Source organism: Cibotium barometz, chromosome 31, assembly GCF_041138505.1.
Source record: "Cibotium barometz isolate CiBa-2024 chromosome 31, ASM4113850v1, whole genome shotgun sequence".
Taxonomy (NCBI): Eukaryota; Viridiplantae; Streptophyta; class Polypodiopsida; order Cyatheales; family Cibotiaceae; genus Cibotium; species Cibotium barometz.
The window spans coordinates 46,017,929-46,037,540 of NC_141076.1; the positions used below are offsets into that span (position 1 = coordinate 46,017,929).

Sequence of the window (19,612 nt, forward strand, 5' to 3'; positions counted from 1 at the left end):
TAGTTGCAGGGCCATATACTACGAGCCCTGTTATATTAGAAAAAGTTTGTACAAAAATTTTGGAGAAGAAGGAAATCCAAGCAGGGATGAGATAACATGCTATATTAATGCTTCAGGCAACAGGCTCACGCGACCGCCGCTTTTTTGGGTGACATTTCACCAAGCCTGATAGCAGCTCTCTGACTTGGGACTTGCCTACGGTGATCAGCAGCGAACTTCTGAGTAGACCAGCGGAATATAGGAACCAAGAGAACATAAAGAGCACCAAGTATTACAGGTGCAATAACAACCCATCCAAGGACCTGTTGCCGTTGGTGGGGTCAAGCGCTGATTTATACCAAAAGTGCAGAAGAGCGGCACAAAATGCAACCATTAACTTACCACGTGAAGGACTCCATACAGCAAATCTCGGCTAGCGGAACCAGTAATAATCTTCTTAAACGCATCCGACGTCAGCTCAAAATGCATGTGGCTGTTGATGATCCACTCACCAAAGCGCAGGAAAGGTACTATCAAGCTACCACCATCGACAGATCAATGTTAGATTATGATTTTGGTGTGTTTACCATGATGAAGGCAAGTTGGGAGATCGTAGTAAACTCACCTGAGCTCCACAGGTGTTGCAATGAAATTTGCTAGCATGAGGGTGGCCGTATTACACCTAGACCCGAGAATAGCAATGGCTACTCCACAAAGGAACACCGTAACCCCTGAGAACATAGAACACAACAAATGGTAGGATGCATACATGAGCAACACTAGGCACACTAGTCTGCATGCAATTTGAGGAAACAATTCACAAAAAACTTCTGAAGTTCTCAGCTCATTCACCAACCCACCTACCACAAATAGGAAAAACTCCCAAGGTGATGCCCAGAGCCGCTGAAAAAGCAAGTTGTTTTGGCTCTGTACCCCTGACAACCAAACACATCATAAAAGAGTTACGAACTATAATTAAAATTTATGATGTGTCTAATAGAGCACAGAGCTCATCCAATAATAGTACCATCCTCCTCCATAATAGAGCGCGGAGCTGTGATGATGTCACCCTCCTGTGGTGAGGCCTCTCTACGGTGCCAGAGTATGTCCTGGATCTGCACTTGACCAGTAGAAGGTTGGGATCCCTAGGGGTGGGGGCATCTGGCTCTCCGAAGGGATCACTCTCTCTCTTCTTCTTCTTCTCTCTCCAAAGGCACCGCCCATCTCACACTACACCCAGATCCATTTGTCCCATGATTGTGATCTTATCAATGCAGATCAGCTCTACCATCGTCTCTTGGATGCACACCCATCTGCGCCCCTCACCACCCTCACCTCACAGCTCACAACAATCATCCACACATCCACCATCGACAGTTTTCCACATCCCCGCTGGTCCACCACCAAAGCCCGCACAAATACCATGCCTTAGAATTGTTGGTACGACAATGAATGCTGTATCACACGTGCACGTCTTTTGCCTGCACAAATCCAGAAGCGTGAAGCTGAACGGATTAACCAGTACCTTGCTCGCCGCAAGAAACAAGCACATTGTCATAAACAACACGAGGACTTACACCAACTCTTCTTGGGCGGGAATTCTGATGAGGCTTGGTGGATCCGAGAACGATGCTTACCCACCCCCATCACAGACCCACACATTTGGCACTCATATGCACAACCATTATACCACATACCCCACCAACCCCCCCTCCCACATCCACCTCACACACGTCCCACCACATCCACCTTCTTCATAGGGGACATGGTGGTGAAGGCTATATGCAGGCTTCAAAACGGCCAATCACATGATCACAAGGGGCTTAGGCTGAGCACCTCTCGTATGCAGACAACACCCTGGCACCCCTCCTAGCCCATTTTGTAAATAGAGCCCTCTCAAAGGGCTTTCCCCCCAGCTAGTCATCACACATTATTGCGCCTATCCATAAGGCGAGAGACCCCATGGACCCTAATAACTACAAAACCATCACGATCGGCCATGCTCTATGGATCTATACTTGAGTCTGAGCTTAGCACATTGGCAAAGAGAGAGGATACAAGGCACCAGGGCAGGCAATATTCAGGAGGCCCTTCTCCATGCTAGATCACATATTCACGCTTCGGGCTATCATTGAGCAGGCCAAGGTAGATGGTCGCTGACTATACTACTGCTTTGTGGACTTCTGCAAAGCTTTTGAAACAGTAACTCGGGCCCATCTCCTACAACGCTTACAACATCTCGGGGTCCCATCTGACATGATATGGGCTATCATTGCCTTACATGAGTCAGTTACTAGCAGGGTGAGATGCCCAGGAGGACTATCTAAGGAGGTCTCTAGCACCATCAGGGTGAAACAAGGATGCCCACTATCTCCGACCCTCTTTGGAATTTACATAGGGTGCTAGCAAAAAGAGGTCTAGATTGGCTAGAAGCTTATGATTAATAGCCTAGGACTTAATAATGGCTAAAAGCTTATAAATAAAGCAAGAAAGCTAATAAAGCAAGGGCCAATAATAGCTAGGTTATTACTATATATGTGACCCATTGAGCTGCCAAGGTGGGTGGTCCGGCCTGTGTGAAAATGCCATTTTATCCAGCCCTAAAAAGGGGATTTTTTCTGGATTTATTAGGTTTTATTTATGTTTTTTAGGTCTTACTACTGGCCGACTGTCCTTTTGCTGGACTGAACAGCTCGCGCAGCTTCTGCACTTGTACTTCACATCCAAAGGGGTGAAAAGAGCATTGTGAGTTTGTCTTTGATGCGCTCATAAGTCTCCGTTGCAGACGTGGGAATCGATTCTTGAATTTTTGGATCAAATGTTGTTGAGGTGGTAGGTAAGACTGCTGGTTGGTTACCATTGGGGTTGCTTGAACACAGAAGCTCTTGCGTAGGTGCTGAATGCACAAGAGTGGTTGAGTGACTTGCTTAGTGTTGCTTGGGTTTCCATTCTTGTCGAACTTTAGGTGAAGCTATTGGGATTGAAGTCAGTGGTGAGGCCTTCTTCACTTTGTTCGATTTCGGCAACCGTATGATGGGCACTCAAAGTATACAGATAAGCTAAGAAAGCTTGGAAGCTTGAAGCATTTTATCTTCAATTTATGGGGACAGCAACCCTCTCTACTACACAATGCACACCAGTGTTTTATCTTCAGTTCATGGGGACAACAACCCTCACTGCTACACAGTGCACACCAGCGTTTTATCTTCAGTTCATGGGGACACTGGCCCTCTCTGCTACATAGAGTACATCATCGTTTTTTCTACAGTTTACCTTAGGACAACAGCCCACTCTCTCCTACATTACATCATCGTTTTTCTTCTACAGTTTATCTTGGGACAGCAGCCTTCGCTGCTCACTATCTCACATCATCAGGACGGCAGCTCTCTCTGCTTATCTTCACCATCGACACCACTCGGGATGGCAGCCCTCTTTGCTCCTCACCTCTCACTCAAGTATTGCAGCACCCTTGTCGCCAAAGCTTGCACCACTTGCACCACTCAGGACAACAGCCCTCTCTACTTCTCACCACCACTCAAGTATTGCAGCACCATCGTCACCAAAGCCTGCATCACTTAGTGCAGCAGCCCTCTCTGCTCTTCATCACCCCTTACGTAGTACCGCAGCACCCTTGTCACCAGAGTTTGCATCACTTCACATTCCGCTGCCCACTACCACCTTAGAGTGCCTCTACATCCACCGACACAAGCCTTCAACACCGACCACCTCACGGCGTGCCTTTGCCTCACATTGACGCGAGCCTTAGCAAAATAATGCGTAATGCAGGATCCTGTCACACACAGTCTCACACCACCTTCTTGATCCTGAGTTTCGCGAGTCTTTAGCAATCCACTTTTAGCACTTCAAACTTTAAGAGATGAGAGAGAGAGAGAGAGAGATATAGATCTATATACCTTATTGGGTCCCAAATTACCCATTGAAGGGCCCCCTCCTATTGCTAGGAGTATTTGCTTTATTATCTTTGAAGAGAATGACCAAGGGACTGACTTTGGATTGTAGATAAGCCAAATGCAAGACCTCTAAAAGACCAATTGTCGGGATAAATTGTACACGGCTGTAGAAGCACCAATGATGACCGATCTCAAGCCTATGCACTCTTCCAATGGAACGTAAGAAGGCTGCAAATCTGAGGCTGAGAGAAGGGGCTGATTGGGACTGTCCTAGGCTGTGAATGTATGCTGAAAATGAATGTATGAATGCGTTTTACCTTCACCGGTAGGGCTGTAGCAAAACGATGATGTGAGTGAATGCTGAAAATTGTATGAATGCTAAAAACGCAAGGTACTTAAGTGGCTGATTGCTGAAGGTGCTGCATTTTGATGATGTATGGCTGAATGCTCAATCATCGATGCTCCTTGTGCTGAAGGATGAAAAGCTTGATTGGGATGATGACTGAATGATATGGAATGCAGCAAGCGATGCTATTTATATGGGTTTGATGCTGGTCGGCTGGCTACAGAGCTGGCCGACTGCATCATAAATGCTGCACGACTGGATAATATGCAATAAATGCTGAAATAATGATAATAAAATGCTAGAAAATATGGTAAAAATGTAGAATAATGCTGAATAATATTCTGATGCTTCTGCCATGGTCTATGTGGTCTTATGTGCATATGAGATGAATGTTATGCAAAATGCAACCATGAACTGATGCAGACCCTAAGGCTTCTACTGACTCTATATGCATGAATGATTCTCTCCAAGTGGGTTAAGGGACTTCACTAACTGACTGACTCTCTAAGACTGAGGAATGACCTACGTAGCTCGTGCCTGACATATCTTGGACTGAGGATTACAATGGGGTCACGGCGTACGACAAATATCAAATCCTAAAGGATTCTACTGCTGTACAATGTTGCATTGATAATGAGCCATCTTGTCACCATGCACTACAGTGCAGAGTGCATGCTCTTCGTCTAGCCAAACTGCTTCGTGGGTACCTCTGAAGGAGCTAAAGAAGCTCAGCTGAAACAGTTAGGATTTCATGTGGGAGACACACACAGAGAAAAAGGGAGAGAGAGAGAGAGAGAGAGAGAGAGAGACATGTGGGGATAAGTCAACTCACAAAGTATGAGTGTGTGACTCCCCTATCACACATGTATATTTGCTCTAGTGCACATAGTGCACTTAGTACTTTTAATGTACTAAGTGTACTATGTACTATAAAACTTATGGGCTTGTACACACTATAAGGGTGCCTTTACCCCAACAACCTCCCACTTAAAGGCAATGTGTCCTTAAGTGAAGGAAAAGAAAATAATCAGCATGTACATGATAATATACAAGGCCATATCAAGGCTGAAACTGGCCTCATCCAATGCCCATCAAGTGTCTGCAATGAGCAAACCGCTCTGGAGGCAAACTCTTTGTCAACAGATCAGTCGGGTTGTCATCCGTATGAATCTTGACAAGCTGAATCAGCTTGTCCTCTATCACCTCTCTGATGAAGTGATACTTCACATCCACATGCTTCATCTTTGCATGAAAGACAGGGTTCTTTGCCAACTGGATGGCACTCTGACTGTCACAATGCAACAATGGAATATCCCCTATAAAACCCAAATCAACCACTAACCGAGATAGCCATAATGCCTCCTTGCAAGCCTCTGTGGCTGCAATCTGTGGCTGCAATATACTCGGCCTCTGTAGTAGATAAGGCAATGCACTTCTGCATCCTGGATATCCATGACACAACACCTCCTGTGAATGTAAACACATAACCGGTAGTAGACTTCCGATTATCTGGATGACCGGCATAATCCGAATCCGTGTAACCATGCGCTAATGCATCCTGTTTGCCAAAGCAGATGCACATATCCTGTGTGCCCTTCAGGTATCTCATGACACCTTTCACTGCTTCCCAATGCTTCTTGCCAGGGTTGGCCATGTATCTAATAACCACTCCCACTTCAAATGCAATGTCCGGCCTGGTAGCAACCATGGCATACATGAGACTGCCACAAGCTAAAGCATACGGAATCTTGGCCATATCAGCCCTGTCACTATCCGACTGTGGGCTGTCCATAGCACTGAGTTTCACATATGGAGGCAAAGGAGTACTAGTCTTCTTCCCCCCCTCCATATTGAACCTCTGCAAAACTTTGCCAATGTATTCCTTCTGAGACAAATACAACACATGCTGATTTCTGTCCCGAAGTATCCGCATACCCAAAATGTGATTTGCATCACCCAAATCCTTCATATCAAAGGTCTGATGCAGCCTCTTCTTCAAGGCATCCATCTCTTTACGAGATTTCCCGGCAATCAACATATCATCAACATACAAGATGAGGATCAATAGACTACCATCCAAAGCTTTCTTGGTGTATAAGCAGTGATCTATGTCACTCCTCCTGAAATCCTGGGATTTCATGAATGTATCAAATTTATGATACCATTCCCTTGGTGCCTGTTTGAGCCCATAAAGACTCTTTTTCAGCTTGCATACAAGCTTCTCCATTCCATTCACTGCATTACCCTCTCGCTGTTGCATATATATCCTCATGGAGATCACCGTGAAGAAAAGCACTCTTCACATCCATCTGAATCAAATCCAGATCATCATGAGCAACCAAAGCAAATACAGCTCTAAGTGTGGTCATTATGACCACTGGAGAGAAGATCTCATCAAAGTCCACACCATATTCCTGCTTGAAGCCCTTAGCCACTAACCTGGCTTTGTATCTTGGCTTTGCATCAGGTGCAACTTTGAGCCTATAAACCCACTTGCATGGCAAAACCTTCTTGCCTGTAGGCAAATGCACCAACTCCCATGCAAGGTACGTAAGTGGCTGAATGCTGAAGGTGCTGCGTTTTGATGATGTATGGCTGAATGCTCAATCATTGATGCTCCTTGTGCTGAAGGATGAAACGCTTGATTGGGATGATGAATGAATGATACGGAATGCAGTAAGCGATGCTATTTATATGGGTTTGATGCTGGTCGGCTGGCCACAGAGCTGGTCGTCTGCATTATAAATGCTACACGATTGGATAATATGCGATAAATGCTGAAATAATGATAATAAAGTGCTAGAAAATATGGTAAAAATGTAGAATAATGCTGAATAATATTCTGATGCTTCTGCCATGGTCTATGTGGTCTTATGTGCATATGGGATGAATGTTATGCAAAATGCAACCATGAACTATGCAGACCCTAAGGCTTCTATTGACTCTATATGCATGAATGATTCTCTCCAAGTGGGTTAAGGGACTTCACTGACTAACTCACTCTCTAAGACTGAGGAATGACCTGCGTAGCTCATGCCTGACATATCCTAGACTGAGGATTACAATGGGGTCATGGCATACGACAAATATCAAATCCTAAAGGATTCTACTATTGTACAGTGTTGCACTGATGATGAGCCATCTTGTCACCATGCACTACAGTGTAGAATGCATGTGACTGACCGTGCTTTAGCTCCAACATCATCTTTGCTTCTACATTGGTCTTTTACTCAGAGTCTCCTCACATCAAAGAGCCTCTTGTACATATTTTCACTCACCATCATATATACACGCACTCACCCATTTCATGCTGTGTTGTTTTGTTCTGATCTCTCGTACATCTAGTCCTTTCATCCTTTTGCCCTCACACGGCCTAGTGGTATAGGATGCTAGATTGGGGCCATCGGTACCAAGCAGGCTTGCAGTAAATAGACCTCCGGCTTGGGAGTGGTGCGAGGCACTCAATCTATGGGTGGATGGTGAGTCACTAGCTACAATCCATCGCGGTCATGCGATGTGTACGACGATGTCGGGTCTATGAAACCTCGTTAGGGTTTCGGTTGTAGGTCAAATAATCCTTTGGTGTAGTCCGTGGAGACCTTACACGGTGGTATCTTTCATCCTTGACTTTGCATGGACTAGATTGACCCTCAAGTTGACTTAAGGTGTAACACGTGGAAGCTCTGGGGATCTTCTTTCAGCCCTAAACACTACTGGAAAACATGCTGATGCAAAACGCAGACATGAAGAGAGAGTAGAGAGAGAGAGAGAGAGAGAGATATGGCTGGAAAATCAGTATATCTCATATGGTACAAAAAGGTACCTAATTCTGCAGCCCTAGGCTGCCTTCATACAAAAGGTGGTATACACCCAAATCTATCCTAGACTAAGGACCCTAAGGACCCACCCCTTATGGGAGTGAATCACTCTACCAATGAGCACTCAATGCCTTATATAGTCTTCTTGAACATTGGAGGAGCTGGCCGACTGCTGTCGGACCAGCCGACTTGGCTTGAATTCCATAAAACGCTCGTCGGGCTGCGCCTCTCCATGGACTGAAGCGCCTACTGCAGCCGACCTCTTCTGGTACAGGCGACTTCACTTTTCTTGCAGCCTACTGAGCCCTCTAAGTCCTCCAAGTCTTGCTCCTCAAGTCCACACTAGCCACTTCTGTATCTTGTGCTCCAAGTCCTAGCTCTAATGGTCTTTTTCTGGCTGCCCCTTCTGGATTAGCCCTGATAATGTACATGAGCATGTCATGCACATGACATAAGGTTTGACGTTGGTGTTTAGAGGGAAACTCAGTTGCTTCAAGGCTAGGTTGTAGGAGGCAAAGTTGGTCATTCCACCTATCATTATGCTTAACGGAGGTTTTATGTGGGGTGTGCTCTCGTCGTATGGACACCAGAGTGTATGCCCACGTAGGATCTCCCAAGGCTTCGCCAGTTTCTTGTTTGGGATAGTATATGTTTTGGCATAGTTAACCTCTTGTAACTATCAGAAGCAATGCGTCTTTGAATGACAACAAGATAAGGGACTTTCTTGGTTGTCCGAGCATTGGCATATCACTCCTAGGGTGACAAGTTTTATGATTCATAACACACTCTCATGATGGTCAAACGATATTGATGCATGAGGCAACCTCAAAATTGTACATGAGAGAGGAGAAGTTTGGAACTTCTCGGTGTTAGACTGAATTTGTAGACCAGTTGACATTGAACCGTTTGATACTCCAGGGTGGGTAGAGTTCTGCAGGGTTATTTTTTATTCCAAGACTTTGGAGTCATATGGACTTTGCACTTGTTCGATGGGGTGTAACCCATGGACATGTTAGGGGTGGAATACGTTGTAACCATTGTCCTTCCAAGATCTCTATTAATGGGATCGCGTGGACCTTTAGTAACCTTAAGTTCATTCCCGTTTGGTGGGGTGAAAAGTAGCTAGAAACCGTATGTCATCTTCAAGTTGTTCGAGGACATGGAGCATACACTAAAGTTAATGGGGAGTTTTATGCTTAGATGTGAGTAATTATTGGTTAAGTGTGAAAACACAATCTCCGTTCAATCTTAGATGAGGATTGGACAGGGAAGATCTTGTGGTTGGAATATTGTGCTGGAAGTACATGGCACTAGGACTTGTTTGTGCATTAACCGGACTAGTTTTTGCCGAAACTAATGCAGGATGCCATTTGGTATGACAATTGAGTTGTGCTATGGGTCTGTGCTAGGGGTGTTATGGTAGAGCTTATTGCACTTCAAGACTGGATGTCCTATCTCTTGGATGAGAGATGGATTGACAGTAAGCAATTGGAACTTTGTAGCAAGGTCTACAAGAGGAGTCTCACACTAGGCTGGGTAAGAGGCAATAGATGCTATGGACATATGTCTGGATCCGAGGATTCGCTTACATATGCTTGTCTCCTTATGCATTCACAAGGACGTGAATTGGCCATAAGGGGGGAAGTATGTTATGTCCCGACAAGCCTAGGATTAGGGCTAGGGACGTGTGCTAACCTAGGATTAGGGTTAAAGCTTAGCTATGGCATAGGGACCTAGAGGGTTGACACATGGGCTAAGGGTGCTAGCAAAAAGAGGTTAGATTGGCTAAGATCTTATAATTAATAGCCTAGGGCTAATAATGGCTAAAAGCTTATTATATGTCACGTGCAAGACATGCGCATGCTCAGCATTATGAAGGCATATCTGTGTCGACTGCAGTAACTGGGGGATTTGTCTAGGGGACTGGCTAATAGCAGGTCAGCCAGTCTACAAGTGTTTTCCAGGCCTATAAATAGCAATCGCTTGGCTCCTTGATGATCATTCAGTCTTTCATGGGCTAAGTCATTAGACTAGGCATAGATTATGTGTTTTTCACCTTTTGAGGGGCAGCCAAAGGCTTGCCAAGACATGTACACCTTTTTGTACTATATGAATATACTGAAACTTAGCTCTCTCTCTCTCTCTCTCTCTTCTCTCCATCTCTCTTGCTTGCTAGGTTGTTCCACGATGGTGTTTAGGGCTGAAAGAAGACTCCTAGAGCTTCCGCATGTAACATTGGTATCAGAGCATCTGTGACATTGGTATTAGAGCATCAAGCTCCGCAAGGCTAAACACTGATTCAGTCCCAGATGAAGGTGCACAGTCCAAGAAGAGTAACACAAGACATGGGAGAAGTTCCCCGGAGGTTAGTTGGTGGTGTTCCACAAAACCTAAGGAGAATGGCAGTCTTGTGAGTCAAGTGCCCCTTGGGGCATACAGGAAAGGCTTTCAAGAAACGGTTCCGAGGGAGGATAATCCTCCAAGGTGTGGAGTGAGAGTGCCAGACTCAATAGTCAGGAAAAGAAGACCAAAGAATGTGTTTAGGGATAGGCCATGAAGGGCTAGGGGACAAGATGGAACAGATTGTCATGTGCATGAAATGCCATGGACACTCCCAGAGCTAATCCAGAAGGGGCAGCCAAGAAAAAGATCCTTAGAGTTAGGATTTGGGGCACAAGGTTGAGGGTGGACTTGCAGCAGGGCATGGAAGGATTTGGTTGTGCTGTCGGCTGCTTGCAAAGGTGGTCGGCTGAACCAGATCGAGGCGGGCTGGACCAGATCAAAAAACGCTGCATTTTTATGAAATAAGTACCACGACTGCTGGCCGACCAACAGTCCGCCAGTTCTCATTGTGTCCAAGAGCCTATAAATAGGCAGTTTGCTCATTGTGTTAAGTATTCATTCCTTTATGGAATGGGTCAAGTACTAGGAGTAGATTTTGGTGTTTACCACCTTTTTAGCAAGGCAGCCTAAGGCTGTAGAAGAGTACCTTTTTGTACTATATGAAATATATTGAATTTCCAGCATTTCTCTCTCTCTCTCTACTCTCTCTTTATGTCTGCGTTTTGCATCAGCATGTTCTCAATGGTGTTTAGGGCTAAAAGAAGACCCCCAGAGCTTCCGCGTGTTACATTGGTATCAGAGCATCAGGCTCAGCAAAGCTAAACACTAATTCAGTCCCATATGATGGTGTACAGGTCCAAGGTATAGGAAAGTACACGGGTACGAAGCCCAAGGCAGGAACACAGAATCGGGAAGAGCTCCCAGAAGATTTGTTGGTGGTGTTCCACAAAGCCAAAGGGGATGGCAATCCTGTGAGCCAGATAGGTTCAGGGGCAACGGTCCTAAGGGAGGATTATCCTCGAAGGGGTGATGTGAGAGTGCCACACTCATTTCTCAGGAATGAAGACCAAGATAGTGTTCAAAGTCAGGGCAAGAATGGATTGGGGACTGGAGGGAACAAATGCATAGATTTTATTCAGAGTCGGAGTGGTTTTGGAGACTGGGCCTTGTTTTCAGAGAAAAGGGTTTGCCAGAGATGGATGGATGACAGAGGGACTTCAAGAAAAGATTGGGCTGATGACAGTCATCCAAGAACAGGTTGGAATCCCGTCATCAAGTTTAGCAGAGGGGGATGTCATGTGCATGAAATGCCATGGACACTCCCAGAGCTAATTCAGAAGGGGCAGCCAAGAAAAAGATCCTTAGAGTTAGGATTTGGGGCACAAGGTCAAGGGTGGACTTGCAACAGGGCATGGAAGGATTTGGTTGTGCTGTCGGCTACTTGCAAAGGTGGTCGGCTGGACCAAATCAGAGGCGGGCTAGACCAGATCAGAAAACGCTGCATTTTATGGAATAAGTACCAAGACTGTTGGCCGACCAGCAGTCGGCCAATTCTCATTATGTCCAAGAGCCTATAAATAGGCAGTTTGCTCATTGTGTTAAGTATTCATTCCTTTATGGAATGGGTCAAGTACTAGGAGTAGATTTTGGTGTTTACCACCTTTTTAGCAAGGCAGCCTAAGGCTGTAGAAGAGTACCTTTTTGTACTATATGAAATATACTGAATTTCCAGCATCTCTCTCTCTCTCTCTCTCTCTCTCTCTCTCTCTCTCTACTCTCTCTTTCAGTCTGCGTTTTGCATCAGCATGTTCTCAGTGGTGTTTAGGGTTGAAAGAAGACCCCCAGAGCTTCCGTGTGTTACACAGACGCATGGATCTTCAACAAATTTGGAGTTGGATTGGGAGACCAAGCAAGGTTTCCAGTGAAAAGGTTGCCATGAAGGGAAGGATGACAAGTTTGGGAATCCACGAAGAGACAAAGGGATGATGACAATCATCCAAGAACACAAGTGGGAATCCCATCATCAAGTTTAGCAGAGGGGGATGTCATGTGCATGCTCATTCCTAGGGCTATTTCCTGAAGGGCAGGAGATAAAGAACTAGTTTTGGAACCAGACTCTAGAGCTACAACAGCTAGGCATTCACAGGAAGACTATGGAATCGCCTAGGAAGCTCTCGGCCAACATTTATGGAGGCATATCTGTGTCGGTTGTTGCAGCAAGTAGGGGATTTGTCCAGGGGGGGTTGGCCGACAACAAGTCGACCAACCCACAAGTGTTTTCCAGGCCTATAAATAGCAATCACTTGGCTCCTTGATGATCATTCAGTTCTTCACGGGTTGAGTCATTAGACTAGGCACATATTAGGTGCTTTCCACCTTTTGAGGGGCAGCCAAAGGCTTGCCAAGACATGTACACCTTTTTTGTACTATATGAAAATACTGAAACTCAGCTCTCTCTCTCTCTCTCTCTCTCTCTCTCTCTCTCCACCTCTCTTGCTTGCGTTTTGCATCAGGTTGTTCCAAGATGGTGTTTAGGGCTGAAATAAGACTCCCAAAGCTTCTGTATGTGACACTATAAATAAAGCAAAAAGGCTAATAAATAAAGGCCAAGTTATTACTATATATGTAACCTTGGGTTCACTTATTAGACATAAGAGGTCAAGTAGTCATGCGGTGGCCTCGGGAAGCATCACGTTGCCATGGCACTACAAGGTGGGTGGTTTGGCCTAGTGATATGGGACACTAGGTTGGGGCAAACGTTACCAAGGCTTGCGAAAATTAGACCTCAGGCTCGGGGGTGGTTCAAGGCACTGAACCTACGCTTGGGTGGTGAGTCGTTAGCCACAATCCATCGCGGTCATGCGATGCGTACGGCAATGTCAAGTGTATGAAACCTCGTTCGAGTTTCGGTTCTAGGTCTGTGGAGACCTTACAAACCCTCCTTCGGAGCGAAGGTGTAGATGCTTGAGAAAACCTTCAAAAGTCATAATGAGTTGGCCTCTAGACTGTACCAACATGGCTCAAGGGCTCACCAAAGCATGGTCTTTGTGAAAGAATCAGAGACCAAGGTTTGCTTTCAGGGAGACAATGGCACCAACACCCATACTCTCATGTTGAGCCTGATATAAGAACTTGACCAACAAATGATAGCCTACATTAGCTCACCAAAACATCCCCCCTTGCTTTAAGCAGGCTATGACACAAAATGATGGAGCCTTTTATAAGATTCAAGGCTTATTACAAAAATGGAACACATATGAAAGACTAACACACTCACACAATGTTTATTACAATCAATTTTGGGGGACCACCTGGGCAGAGAACCCATGACTCAAACATTCACACGTAATACAAATTAGATAGTCCAACCACCAAGGACATCTCTTATATTCCCAATCAGAAACCCCTCTCTCAACCCATTCCTTCCGGTACATTGTCGATCATATCAAATATCCTTCATTCATTGAAATGCCAATTTGGTAAAGCATAGGGTTATATTGGAACAATCTGTGTCTAAAAATGGTATCTCCACGGATATTCCACCTACTAATTTTAAGGGAGTGCAAATATTTATCGGATATGTTGAGTACTATAGAAGGTTTATTATATTCCATGCAGAGATTGCAAGCCCATTATATAGACACTATTAATCTTTAAATGGATCGATGAGCTTAAGAAGGCCTTGGTAAGTGCACCTATCTTAATACCCCCAAACAGGGACATAACCTTCCATGTGCATATTGATGCGTCAAATTTTGCCATTAGGTGTGTGCCGGCAAACACTAGGGGAACACAAGTTGGACTACCCTCTTTGTTTTGCTAGTAGTAGGCAACTCAATAAAGCTGAGATGAATTGAACAACCATAGAAAGAGAAACATTGGGGCCATGTTTTATGTGGTGAATAAGTACAGGCACTATCTTTAAGCTAACAAAAAAATTATATTATTTATGGATCACAATGCATTGTTATATCTTGTCAACAAGCCCATGGAATACATAGTTTCCATACAATAACCGAAATGGGGTGACCCAGTTGTTACTCCTTTTGCGTCAGCGTTGCCAAGCGGTTGACGCTTGGGCAATCATTTCTAGGCTTGGGGGTCAAGGCAGAGGACCCAGAATGGCTTCAATTTGAAGTAAGAGGCTCCAATTTGGAAAAGCCCCAAATTTTGGATATTGTTTAAGTCTTAATTTGATGCAGAGGACTCAATTTTTGAAAATCCCCAAAAATATGTGTATAAGCTCTAACTTGATCAATTTTACTAGATTCCTGAAAAGTCCTAATTTTTGTTGATAAGTCTTTGCAAGTACCAGTGGCTGTTGTGGATGATGACAGCGGTGACGGAGGGCAACGGTGGCGGAGGAGGCAAAGGAGTGCTGATGACATGTTGAGGCCAGGTGTTGACGTGGATCCACATGTACAAGTGGAGCAGATGTGCGAAGATGATGGCAACAGAGAAAGTGGTGGCTGAGGCGGCAGCTGCAAAGGACAATGCAGGGTAGGCGCTAGCAAAGGTGGCTCTCACAGGCTGCACAAGACAAGGGAGGCGGTGCAGGGCAGCGACAGAGGTAGGTGCAAGGGGCTGCACAAGTGGCACTGGTCATACGCAGCAGTGTTGGGTAGGAGGTAAGAGGCGAAGGTCTACGAGACTGTCACGCAAGGCTTGGCAGGCTTGTCGGCATCAACAACGGGTGTGCCGGACAAAGCGTGCCAGCAGCAGGTCGATGGCGAGCTCGCATACCAATAGGAGATCTAGGGTTTGCATCCATGGTGTGTATATGAAGAGAGAGAGAGAGAGAGAGAGAGAGAGAGAGAGCGAGCAAGGAGAGTATTACAATAGAAGTGATGTCCACTCACCAAGTACAACGCTTTTAAGCCTTATCTTTTGAGCCATACAAATATCACACTTTAATAAGTGTATGCCACATGGCACACTTATCTTATCCATTTATAAGAGTGTGTTCACACAACTAGAATAATAACCCTTTTAGAGGCTGTTCACACACACATACGGACATGCAAACAGGGGTTCACACACACACGGGGACACCCACATGAGACTCTGAATCCCAAATACTAGTCACACTAGAAGAGCCCCTAAGGAATACTTAGCCACACTAGATCTCCGACTCTAGTCACACTAGAGTGAAAGCAATACCAGTCACACTTACTAAAAATAAACAATGACAAGTCACACTAGCTTTCGTTATGTCCCAAAGAAGACAATTTATGCACTCACATCATATCTAATCATGCTTAGGGAGTAAAATGGTGACAAAGTGCATGGTAGAGTATGACTGGATTGGGGCTTCTTTGGCAGCCCAATAGGTGCCGAGGACATGGATCAATAGTTGGGACACAAGTCCATAATGCCTTTCATGTTGGCCTCCTATGCAAGTATGTGGGGCCTAAGCCACTTGTGGAGAATCAACCAGAGGTGGAAGAGGTAGAAGAGATTTTGTAGCCTGATCAGGTTGTCTTCCACAAGGAAAAGAGGTTTCTTCGTCACCACCTACAGTTCTAGTCACTAGTGTCAATATCACTGCTCATTGCAGAGCGCTCAATGATCAATCCATTTCATCACCAACAGATGATGAAGAAGCTGAAGATTCAAGATCTCCATCTGTCAACATGTTTCCTTAGCTATCATACTTTGGCTCTGCAATGGCGATGACCGCAGCTGGGTTGGCACCGCATCATCATCATCTGTCACTGCTAAGTTGTTAGTACCAAAAGTATGTGCGTATCATGCGATAAAACACACACATAAGTTAAACAAGAAAGTGCATGTATCCTCACCTGCTTGGGTGTCCCCAGCTTGTGGACACGCCTAAAATCAGTGACGACGGCTGGCCTAGGGTTTTTTTTTGACCCAAAATGTTTTTAAAAACTACCACGTACGGCCAATGAGGTGATAGCTCAATTGGTGAAGGTGTTTGCCTAGGACCAAGAGGTCTTGGGTTCAAAACCCCCCTTAGTGCTTCCTCGGCGGCATCGCCTAGTGGATAAATAAGCGCCTACGGGCAATGAAAAATTGGTAGCTATGGGAGGATCTTGGGCCAAAGGCTAATTTGAAAAAAAATTGCCACGTACGGATCCGTATTGTACCGTACAATACCGTACCGTACACTAGAACGCACCTTTTCATAAGGTACATGTGTACAGATGCAACCTTGGGTGGGAGACGTCACCATTTGGCTCCCTACGCATGATTAGCTTTGATGTGAGTGCATCAATTGTTCTCAAAAGCTCTTCTTTGGGATATAATGAAAGCTAGTTGACTAGCCATTGTCTTTTTAGTGAGTGTCACTAGTACTGCTTTCACTATAGTCTCTAGTGTGTCGGGACTCTGCTAGTTAGACTAGTATTCCTCGATGGGGACTCTGCTACAGTCACTAGTGACTAGTATTCCCCATCTGCAATGTGATTGGAATTTGCTAGTGTGACTAGTTAGTTGTCTTCTCTCTCTACCTAGTGTGACTAGATGAGAGACCGGTTTGACTCGCAGCTGTGTGCCACCAATGTGACTAAGAAAACACCAAGGTCACCTAGTTGACAAGAGCCCTGCAGATTGCCATGTGGACATTAGGGCTTTCTTAATCCCCCGCATTACACACTTTGCCTAGAAGGCGGTTGTAAGTAGGAAGCTTGTCCACTTGGCACTCACATGCATGATGCATGTGACAATGGCTCACAAAATGCTTGGTGTTTGGATTGAGGTTTGTACTTGTCCTATACAACACAGTATTGAGCCGGAACAGTCGGCCCCCCATAGGAACTTCTTTATTCAATGAATAAACTATTACAACAGACCAAGGTGTGGGTGCAACTTGCACTGGATTCTCCACAAATCTTCCACAAACACTCTTGCGCAAATATCTATATAGATACAAAGGCAAATCAGCCCTGAAACTGTCCAAAAAACCTGTCTCATGACAGCAAATTCAGCTCCAAACACAGCCAGAATAGAGTAAAGATACTGGCAGCTGTATGGTCACCTCTGTATGGCCAGTACCCAAAAGAGAAGATAGATTAGCTGCCGTCGTCTGCAAACAACCAGCACACAGCAGTGAGGGAGAACATGCACTGTACGGCCAGCGCTCAGAAATCGCCACCAGACAACTGTATGGCCAGAGGGAGTGCAGTCGATTGCAGATATCTGCAGTCGATTGCTGCAGATATAGATACGACTGAATTTTCACTTGAAATCTCATTTATGCTCTCACAAGTACCAAACAGGGAACTTGTCAAAGAACTATGTCTAGTTTTGTTTATCTCCTTCCATCCCCTTAGTCTTCTTCTGTTTGGTCCCGTCTGACTGTTTGAACGCTGCTAATTTCTGTCCATCAGGCCGCTTTGTGCTACGTTTGCTGTTGAGCTAGGAAGGTAAGAATGAGTTATAAAGAATGGGATTTCCTCCTTCCTTGATGGTTGGCTAGTCGGCCTGATGGTCATGGCTGCAAGTGGGGAAAAATGCCATTTTTTAGCCCCCGTCACGTGCATCTTGCACTTGGATGCCACCTGGACATGATGTATAGGAGAGCGAAGTTTCGGAGGAGATCTAGACACTATTTTGAGTGCTATGAATTTTGGTATTTTACTGCAATATTTATGGGATTTCGTCCCAGAAATTTTGATTGTACATAAATATATTGGCAATAAACTTTTTATCGAGATAAGTATTTATGTTTAATGCTTTTCTTTTGCCAATATTTGGAATTTTGTACATGTTAAACTCCCTTGCTAATGCAAGTGGCGAGTGTTTCTCATGTTCAGGAAAGTTATTTTCCTGAAAGGCATTTTCTTTGGAAACCATTCTTGATTCTAGAAAAGGCTTCTCTATTGTTTTGATGAATAGTTTATGGTTTTGGTCTTGTATATTGGAGGCTGTCACGTGCATCCCGCACTTGGATGCCACGTAGACATTTCTGTACAGAAGGTGCAAGACCTGGGATGGTGAACTGGTCCCATGTGAGCCCAGTCCGGGACGAGTCAGCCAGGGATCCATCTCAGTCGTCCGAGGTCAGGTGTGCATTGTCCTGCACATGAGTCCAAGGTCAGGTGTGCACTGTCCTGCACATGAAACAGTGCCAGTCCGCGTTGTGAGTCTCCCTCTGGAATGATGTCAGATGTTCTGTGTATCGAGTTTGCAACTGGATGCCAGACCTCTGTGGGCATGTAGGTTTGCATGTAGAGATGGGGCCAGCCCATAGGGCTATCCCAGTGCGAAGGTTTACACTTGTAGTGTGGGCATGGGGGAGGTGTAGAACCACCCCCAAGGGGCCAGGAGGGCCCAGGCTGTGCCCACCAGCCATGGCATGGGCTGGAAGGGCTGTCGGCCAGCCCTAGTGCTTCTGGACAGGCAGCCGACAGGGTTAGAAACCCTACCCAGCAGGTCGGCCAGGTGTAGGGGGCAGTCCCACACCCATGCGCAGAGTGCCCAGCAGTCTGGCACTGTCCAGCAGGCATGCGCAGAGTGGCCAGCAGGCTGCCTAGTGTGAAAGCACAATATTGCATGTGAAAACATTTTATTTCTAAAGACCTAGTCGTGGGGCTTTAATAAAGCTGGCCGACTGGATGAAAGGGGGAGTATAAATACTCCAGCCAAGAATCAATGAAAGCATCTCATAATTCACCAAGTGCTTAAGCAAAAAGGGGCCAGGACAGCCAAGAAGTTGCTAGCGCAAAGGGGTGAAGGACTGAAGGTCAAGGGCAGGATTCTCCAGCCAAGAAAAGGTCAAGTTTCTGTATTTGTTTTCAGATTTACATCATTCTAATAAAGCAAATACACCATCCGTGGTGGGGGCCCTACAGAGGGTAATTGGGACCCAATACTGTGTCCTCTCCATCTCCCCCATCTCTCTCTATTTTCTGCACATCTCCTTTCAGTTTGTGCGTTACTTCCGTCGCGAAAAGAGTGCTGATTTCTGAGTTTTGAAGTACCGATCCTTCTCCGAAGCTTCCGCATATTACAGTGGTATCAGAGCTCACTTCAAGGACAAAGATTCAGCAAAGAAAACCAGAAAATTTTTTCGCTCGAGTGGTTGGTTTTTAGACGCCGGTGGACTACCCCTTTCGGAGTGACTCCTGTCCCTCGAAGGACGGTTGGTTTTTAGCCTCCGGAAGCCTCCGGAAGTCTCCCACACAGATAGTGGATGGTCAGATTGCGTTCCGGAAAGGAATTGCATTTTCCCGCTATGGCGAGTTTCGGCG

The 19,612-nt window shown here is 45.5% G+C and overlaps 1 protein-coding gene across 4 annotated transcripts in view; it reads right to left on the minus strand.

Annotated features, from left to right (window-relative positions):
- LOC147620932 (E3 ubiquitin-protein ligase) overlaps positions 1-19,612 on the minus strand; it is a 30,107-nt gene continuing 10,495 nt past the window's right edge. The window contains exons 1-5 of one of the 4 annotated variants that reach the window (XM_086825209.1): positions 14,710-15,204; positions 844-914; positions 605-710; positions 382-517; positions 1-195 (exon numbers count right to left, since the gene is read on the minus strand). In XM_086825209.1, coding sequence (XP_086681335.1) covers positions 157-195; positions 382-517; positions 605-710; positions 844-914; positions 14,710-14,816 — 459 coding nt within the window. In that variant the 5' untranslated portion in view covers positions 14,817-15,204 and the 3' untranslated portion in view covers positions 1-156. Of the gene's footprint in view, positions 303-381; positions 518-604; positions 711-843; positions 915-14,709; positions 15,205-19,612 lie in introns of those variants that run through there. The other 3 variants (XM_086825206.1, XM_086825207.1, XM_086825208.1) reach the window with 3 other exon arrangements.